Consider the following 8362-nt stretch of genomic DNA (forward strand, 5'->3'; position numbering starts at 1 on the left):
CACCTCCAGACCCCCTCCTTCATCCACAGCCCCCCGCACCCACCCCTCCCCCACCAACAGCATCTACACTCCCCTTCTGCACCTGCACCTCCCCCACCTGCAGCACCTCTAGACCCCCTCCCCCATCCGCGCCCCCTCCACACCTACGCCTCCCCCACCCACAGCACCTCTGCACCCTTTCCGCTATCCGTGTCACTGCACCCACCCCTCCACCACCCGCAACACCTCTGGACCCCCTCCAGCACCCACCCCTCCACCACACGTAGCACCTCGGACACCATCCGCAGCCGCTACAAGTGATTCCCTGAATCGGGGTGATCAGCGGCATGGATAGGCACCTCCACCTCACTGAACCCACCCTCTTTCCAAACCCCCCCCACACACACTGAACTTCTGTGAGTATAGTTGCTACCAATGGACATTGGATTAATAAAAAAAAAGTAATACTGTGGCCATTATGTGTCTAAGCGACACTGCTACCTGTGGCCATTGTGTATAAGTGGCACAGCTCCCTGTGGCCACTGTGTGTATACGCGGCTCTGGTACCAGTGGCCATTGTGTGTGTATAAGCGCCACTGCTACCTGTGGCCATTGTGTGTATAAGTGGTGCTGCTACCTGTGGCCATTGTGTGTATAAGTGACACTGCTACCAGTGGCCATTGTGTGTATAAGCGGTGCTGCTAAAAGTGGCCATTGTGTGTATAAGTGGTGCTGCTACTTGTGGCCATTGTGTGTATAAGCGGCTCAGCTACCTGTAGCCACTGTGTGTATAAGTGCCTCTGTTACCTATGGGAATTGTGTGTAGAAGTGGCACTGCTACCGGGGTCCATTGTGTGTATAAGCAACACTGCTACCTGTGGTCATTGTGTGTATAAACTGCTTTGCTACCTGTGGGCACGTTGTGTATCAACGTCTCTGCTACCTGTGGGCACTGTGTGTATCAACGTCTCTGCTACCTGTGGGCACTGTGTGTATCAGCGGCTCTGCTACCTGTGGGCACTGTGTGTATAAGCGGCTCTGCTATCTGTGGGTATTGTGTGTATAAGCTGCCCTGCTACCTCTGGCCACTGTGTGGTTACGTGGCTCTGATACCTGTGTCCACTGTGTGTATAAGCTGCGCTGCTACCTGTGGGCACTGCGTGTATAAGCGGCTCTGCTACCTGTGGGCACTGTGTGTATAAGCGGCTCTGCTACCTGTGGATATTGTGTGTATAAGCTGCCCTGCTACCTCTGGCCACTGTGTGGATACGTGGCTCCGTTACCTGTAGCCATTGTGTGTATAAGTGGCTCAGCTACCTGTGTCCATTGTGTGTATACGCGGCTCTGATACCTGTGGCCACTGTGTGTATAAGCTGCGCTGCATACACTAGCAGTATATACTACACTATGTTATTCATTGTGCCCTGCGGCCACTCTTTACGCCCTCACAAAGGGTTACGCCCCCTTGACAATCGCACGCCCTTCCCCTTGCAATATTTACCCAATAGCATAAACTTTTTTGCAGGTAAAACTCCATATAATAACAATTATAGCACAGCTGTAGCCCGTGCAGGGGTTAACGGGTCGTAGCCTCTTGCAACGGTATTTTCTATCTAACACCTTCCCTCTCTTTATCCTCTCCCTACCACCCTGACTCTCCCTATCCTTTACCGATCGCACCGCGTTTCTGTACATTCCCTTTCTCCTTCCCCCTACGCCTCTCTATCTTTTCTCAACCGGACACCATTTCTGTATGCCTTCTATACTGCCCTGTGTTTCTGATTCTGTTATCTACCGGCCTGCGTATGTCCAAAGGTGTGCAGGGGTTAACGGGGCGTAGCCCCAAACGACGGTGTGAAGAGCGCCCGTAGGGTGCGATGAATCACCTAGTTTAATATATTTGAATATAATTTTGTGTGATATAATGGGCTCGATGAACATAGGACTGCACACAACAGCCGCACTTATGGTGGCACCTAAATCGTGCAAAATAGAATGCCGAAATGCTGTCACAGTGGCACATTGCAGGCGTTGCCCTAATGCATCCCTAATTTAAGTGATCTCTTTACAGTGGTCACACCAGAATTTTTTTCTTGCCAGGCGGCATTATGTGGCAGGTGGGGGAGTTGGGAGGGGTAGAGGTGTGTGCAAACCAGGAGAGTGGGATGGGGGGTGCGCGGGAGAGGTGTGTGGCTGCGTGTGAACTGGGGCGGGAGATGGAGAGGTGAGTGGTTACATGTCAACCCGTGGGGAGGAGAGGTGAGTGGCTGCGTGTGACCTGTGGGGTGGGGGGGGGAGATGAGTGGCTGCTTGTGAACCTGGGGGGAGGAGAGGTGAGTGGCTCGGTATGAACTGGGGGTGGGGGAGAGGTGTGTGGCTGCGTGTGAACCTGGGGGAGAAGAGGTGAGTGGCTGCGTGTGAACCTGGGGGGAGGAGAGGTGAGTGGCTGCGTGTGAACCTGGGGGGAGGAGAGGTGAGTGGCTGCGTGTGAACCTGGGGGGAGGAGAGGTGAGTGGCTGCGTGTGAACCTGGGGGGAGGAGAGGTGAGTGGCTGCGTGTGAACCTGGGGGGAGGAGAGGTGAGTGGCTGCGTGTGAACCTGGGGGGAGGAGCGGTGAGTGGCTGCGTGTGAACCTGGGGGGAGGAGAGGTGAGTGGCTGCGTGTAACCTGGGGGGGAGGAGAGGTGAGTGGCTGCGTGTGAACCTGGGGGGAGGAGAGGTGAGTGGCTGCGTGTAACCTGGGGGGGGAGGAGAGGTGAGTGGCTGCGTGTGACCTGGGGGGGAGGAGAGGTGAGTGGCTGCGTGTGACCTGGGGGGGAGGAGAGGTGAGTGGCTGGGTGTGAACCTGGGGGGAGGAGAGGTGAGTGGCTGCGTGTGAACCTGGGGGGAGGAGCGGTGAGTGGCTGCGTGTGAACCTGGGGGGAGGAGAGGTGAGTGGCTGCGTGTAACCTGGGGGGGAGGAGCGGTGAGTGGCTGCGTGTGAACCTGGGGGGAGGAGAGGTGAGTGGCTGCGTGTAACCTGGGGGGGAGGAGAGGTGAGTGGCTGCGTGTGACCTGGGGGGGAGGAGAGGTGAGTGGCTGGGTGTGAACCTGGGGGGAGGAGAGGTGAGTGGCTGCGTGTGACCTGGGGGGGGGAGGAGAGGTGAGTGGCTACGTGTGACCTGGGGAGAGGAGGAGAGGTGAGTGGCTACGTGTGACCTGGGGAGAGGTGAGTGGCTGTGTGTGACCTGGGGGGGGGGGGGAAAGAGAGGTGTGTGGCTGCGTGTGAACCTGGGGGGAGAGGTGTGTGGCTGGGTGTGAACCTGGGGGGAAGAGAGGTGAGTGGCTCGGTATGAACTGGGGGTGGGGGAGAGGTGTGTGGCTGGGTGTGAACCGGAAGGGAGGGTCTACTACAGCATGTAGGCAGCAGTCCATCGTGCACCCTTCAGGGGCATTGTGGAGGAGGGGATGGCGGACATCTTTCTTCCAGCGGGGATGGTTCCGATGGGGTGGGCCAGGGTCAAGGTAGAGGGGGGCGGTCTGTATCCTCCCTCTGGCAGGGGCAGCTCTGAACAGTGAGCTGCACTGTGACACAGCCAATAAGCCGCACTGCGCTGACGCAAGTCCATAGGTGCTGTGCAACAATTGCCCGTATCACTGCCTGGCGGACCGCCCGAGAAATACAGCGTGGGGAGAACACTGCTTTATATACATTCCCTTCATGCATATTACATTCACCAGGCGTACACCCCTGCTCCCAGGCCCTCCAGCTATTGGAGAACTACAAGTTCACGATATACCAGCTGCGCAATATTGGCTTTGCCAGGAATTCTGCTTGTAAGCACCGATATAGAAGAATGCCTCAGTCTATACTGACATATACATACACCACAAATCCACACTGCCTATTACTGGGGTACACTGAGGTAATAATGAGGGTTGAGGCTAGATCCAAGTGGCCTAAGGGACCTTTTCCGGCAGGGGGAGGAGCCACGACACAAGGGGGGAGGAGCTACGCCAGCGGGACAGTTGCTCTATTATCCACGCCACCAACTATTACCTTTTAGTAATTAGGTGGCGAGCGTACTTTTCGGGTACCTTGTTCGGCCGTAGCTCCTCCCCCTGGTGATGGGTCTCCTCCCCTAGGTACGTCAGAAGGTCCCTTCTGCCACTCCGATATAGATAGAATCAACCCCTACATGAGGCCTCATGTGGTCTCTGGTAATGATTATAGAGGGAGATGTATCAAACCTTCCATAGAAAGCAAATTGCCCATACCAACCAATCATCGTCTACTACAGTCCATAAAATGATAGGTAGTAGATGATAGGCTGCCATGGGCAATACCTCTACTTGTCCTCTTTAGAAAATATTACACATTTACCCGCTCTATGCATCACTAACCTCTTACACCTCTTCTTCCTCAGCAGCCAGCAATGTGTTCCACACACATTGATATATATGTCTCTGGTTCCCCCTCAGTTTTCTGCAGCGGCAGCCATGTTCTAGGAGACAAAATCCTATTTAGAACAGTAAGAGTAGGCTCCGAAAACATGGCTCCTGCAGTGAGGACAGTAACGGCTACAGGTGCTTTGTCACGAAGGTGACACGCTCCTCCGCGACGCTGGTCAGGGGGGCGTGCCCTGCATAGTGGTGGTTACCTTGGTAGCAGTGAGTCAGATTGAGGGGCGGGGTCTGCCTGGGTCCAGTTCCGGGTTGGAGGCGCACGTGTGCCGGTAGGGGGCGGTTCTGCCGGCCGGTGTGCTGTGAGCGGCGGAAGCAGCAGCAGCAGCGATGCGGTGTCACTATGAGACGCTCGGGTTACGCTGGGACTGTACGGAGGATGAGCTTAAGAAAGCCTACAGGAAGCTAGCCCTGCGCTGGCACCCGGGTAAGGGGCTGTCACTGGCGGGGGGCGTACACGATTCACCCGCCTCCTGCCCTTACCCCTGGGAAATGTCAGGTTGCATAGCCTCCCACCCCTTCTCCTGCTCTTACCCCTGAGGAATTCCAATGTGTATAACCTCCCATCTCCCCTCTATCCCTTACCCCTGGGGAATGTCAGTGTGTATAACCTCCAATCCCCACTCCTACCCTTATCCCTGGGGAGTGTAGGGGTGCATAGCCTCCCCTCCTGCCCTTACCCTTGGGGTATGTTAGTGTGTATAACATCTCAACCCTATTCTTATCCTTGGGGAATGTCAGGGTGCGGTGCTACCCTCCTGCCCGTACCACTGGGGAAGCCTCCCATCCCCACCTCCTGCCCTTACCCCAAGAAAATGTCCAGGTGCATAGACTCCCATCCCCCCTCCTATCCTCACCCCTGGGGAATGTCAGGGTGCATAGACTCCCATCCCCCCTCCTATCCTCACCCATGGGGAATGTCAGGGTGCATAGACTCCCATCCCCCCTCCTATCCTCACCCATGGGGAATGTCGGGGTGCATAGACTCCCATCCCCCCTCCTATCCTCACCCATGGGGAATGTCAGGTTGCATAGCCTCCCATCCCCCCTCCTATCCTCACCCATGGGGAATGTCAGGGTGCATAGACTCCCATCCCCCCTCCTATCCTCACCCATGGGGAATGTCAGGGTGCATAGACTCCCATCCCCCCTCCTATCCTCACCCATGGGGAATGTCAGGGTGCATAGACTCCCATCCCCCCTCCTATCCTCACCCATGGGGAATGTCAGGTTGCATAGCCTCCCATCCCCCCTACTGCCCTTACCCCTGAGGAATGCCAGTGTGTATAACCTCCCATCTCCCCTCCTGCCCTTACCCCTGGGGAATGTCGGTGTGTGTAACCTCCAATCCCCACTCTTACCCTTATTCCTGGGGAATGTCAGGGTGCATAGCCTCCCATCCCCCCTCCTATCCTCACCCATGGGGAATGTCAGGGAGCAGAGCCTCCCATCCCCAGTCCTACCCTTATCTCTGGGGAATGTCAGGGTGCATAGACTCCCATCCCCCCTCCTATCCTCACCCATGGGGAATGTCAGGGTGCATAGCCTCCCATCCCCACTACTGCCCTTACCCCTGAGGAATGCCAGTGTGTATAACCTCCCATCTCCCCTCCTGCCCTTACCCCTGGGCAGTGTCAGGGAGCTGAGCCTTCCATCCCCCATCCTGCCCTTCCCCCTGGGGAATGTCGGTGTGTGTAACCTCCAATCCCCACTCTTACCCTTATTCCTGGGGAATGTCAGGGTGCATAGCCTCTCATCCCCCCTCCTATCCTCACCCATGGGGAATGTCAGGGAGCAGAGCCTCCCATCCCCAGTCCTACCCTTATCTCTGGGGGATGTCAGAGTGCTTAGCCTCCCATCCCCCCTCCTGCCCTTACCCTTTGGGGAATGTCTGGGTGCATAGCCTACTATCCCCCCTCCTGTCCTTACCCCTGGTGAATGTCAGTGTGTATAGCCTCCCATCCCCACTCCTACCCTTATATCTAGAGGATGTCATGGTGCGATCAAGTTCAGAACATGAACTTTAGTTTGCATAACTAAACAATTTCATAAATCATTAAACTTTTATTTAGAATATTAAACGTGTACCCTCGTGGGCTCATTTTGCTCACCAGCTTTGGCGCGGTGCTCGCCAGGCTTCTCTTGTCACAGGTTACTATCCACGTGGATAGTGTTATGAGTCAGTTTAGTTATGTTAGCCCAAGAGGTCCCATGTACTGACCTTAAGCCGTCGGGGTGTATAGCCCATTTCTCCTCCTGCCCTTTCCCCTGGGGAATGTTCGGGCTCATAGTCTCATATCCCTTCTCTTGTACATAGCCTCCCTTCCCCCCTCCTACCCTTACCTCTGGGGAATGTCAAAGTGCATAGCCCACATCCTCTGTCCTGCCTTTACCTGCTGGAGAATGTCACTATGCATAGCCTCCCACCCCCGTGCTGTCCTTATCCCTGGGAAATATTTGGGTGCATAGCCTTCCATCCCACCTAGTGCCTTTATCCCTGGGAAATGTCCGGGTGCATAGCCTCCTATACTTTTCACTGGGAAATGTTTGGGTACATAGCCCCCTTTCCCTCCTTCTGTCCTTATACCCTAGGGAATGTCTGGGTGCATAGCCTCCTATCTCCAGACATTACCAAGGGGTAAAGACAGGAGGAGGGCAGGGCCATCTTAAAGTTTAGGCACACCGGGCAGCTGCCCAGGGCCCCGTGATCCTAGGGGCTTTCCAGCAGGGCAGGTTGGTGCCTCCAGAGCTTCTTGGAAGGCTAGTAGAGTGATTTCCAGCCACTCTGATGATGAGTTACACACAATCAAAAGAGCCAGGCAGCATTCTCTTATCTGTACCAGCCTGCAACCAGACAGCGAATGGCTGTCGGTATGCTGATAGGTAGATGGCTCAAGCTATCCACCAATCAAATGGCTGACAGCCTATCACTGTATGGAAGCATCTGGAGAGACGGTTTGGGACCATAGGAGGAGGAATTTATGATTTTTTGTTCTTTTGTGCTTGTGAATGGATGGGTAGGGGCTTTGCCCAGGGCCTATAATGCTGTTAAAATGGTCCTGCAGGAGGGATAGGAGACTATGCACCAAGACATTTACCAGGGGTCCTTACTACTTGTGTTATATTATTGGATCCCATCACTGTTCCTGGTTATGGTCAGTGTTTTTAGACACCTGTCACTTAAGGTTTAAAGGAAAAACATAAGATTCCTCAGCTCAGACCCCTGTGGGTAGTTTAGTAAGGGCTTTTTGGAATTTTTCGTATCCAGTATCACGTCAGTGTGGCGGGGAATCACAGTTTCCTATCCAATGTCACGTCTGTGTGGCGGGCAGTCACGGTTTCCTATCCAGTGTCATGTCTGTGTGGCGGGGAGTCACGGTTTCCTATCCAGTGTCATGTCTGTGTGGTGGGGAGTCACGGTTTCCTATCCAGTGTCATGTCTGGTGAGGAAGTCATGGCCCTCATTCGTTCCTCTCCCCTCACCTCCTCCGCTACATTTCTCCTTCTGCCTGTTCCCATCTTTCTCACCTTCTCAATCTGTGCACTGCCCCCTCTGCCTTCAAGCATGCACTCATCTCTCCTATTCTTTAAAAACCTACCCTTGATCCAAACACTCTCTCCAACTAACGACCCAACTCTCTTCTCCCTTTTGCCTCCAAACTCCTTGAGCGTATTGTCTACAACCGCCTTACTTCCTTTCTTTCCTCACACTCACTGCTTGACCCATTCCAGTCTGGCTTCCGTCCTCTCCACTCCACTGAAACTGCCCTTACAAAAGTCTGCAATGACCTCCATGCTGCCAAATCTAAGGGACACTACTCTCTACTTATTCTACTTGATCTCTCTGCTGCTTTTGACACCATGGACCACCCTCTCCTACTGCAAATACTTCACTCCATTGGTCTGCGTGATACTGCCTTCTCTTGGCTGTCTTCCTACAG

The 8362-nt window shown here is 54.6% G+C and overlaps 2 protein-coding genes across 7 annotated transcripts in view; one reads left to right on the forward strand and one right to left on the reverse strand.

Moving 5' to 3' along the window:
• Positions 1-4750, reverse strand: part of RAD1 (RAD1 checkpoint DNA exonuclease) — a 28377-nt gene extending 23627 nt beyond the window's left edge. Inside the window, exons 1-2 of one of the 6 annotated variants that reach the window (XM_063960727.1) lie at positions 4619-4750; positions 4362-4462 (exon numbers count right to left, since the gene is read on the reverse strand). Coding sequence is in view for 2 of the 6 variants with exons in the window: in XM_063960700.1 (XP_063816770.1) it covers positions 4209-4295 (87 nt within the window). In the remaining 4 variants the exon portion in view is untranslated. Of the gene's footprint in view, positions 1-4017; positions 4189-4208; positions 4311-4361; positions 4581-4618 lie in introns of those variants that run through there. The other 5 variants (XM_063960718.1, XM_063960708.1, XM_063960700.1 and 2 more) reach the window with 5 other exon arrangements.
• Positions 4587-8362, forward strand: part of DNAJC21 (DnaJ heat shock protein family (Hsp40) member C21) — a 37587-nt gene continuing 33811 nt past the window's right edge. Inside the window, exon 1 of the mRNA XM_063960688.1 lies at positions 4587-4848. Within this exon, the coding sequence (XP_063816758.1) occupies positions 4752-4848 (97 nt within the window). The 5' untranslated portion in view covers positions 4587-4751. The remainder of the gene's footprint in view (positions 4849-8362) is intronic.

The sequence above is a fragment of the Pseudophryne corroboree genome, chromosome 1 (genome assembly GCF_028390025.1).
Source record: "Pseudophryne corroboree isolate aPseCor3 chromosome 1, aPseCor3.hap2, whole genome shotgun sequence".
NCBI classification, from domain to species: Eukaryota; Metazoa; Chordata; class Amphibia; order Anura; family Myobatrachidae; genus Pseudophryne; species Pseudophryne corroboree.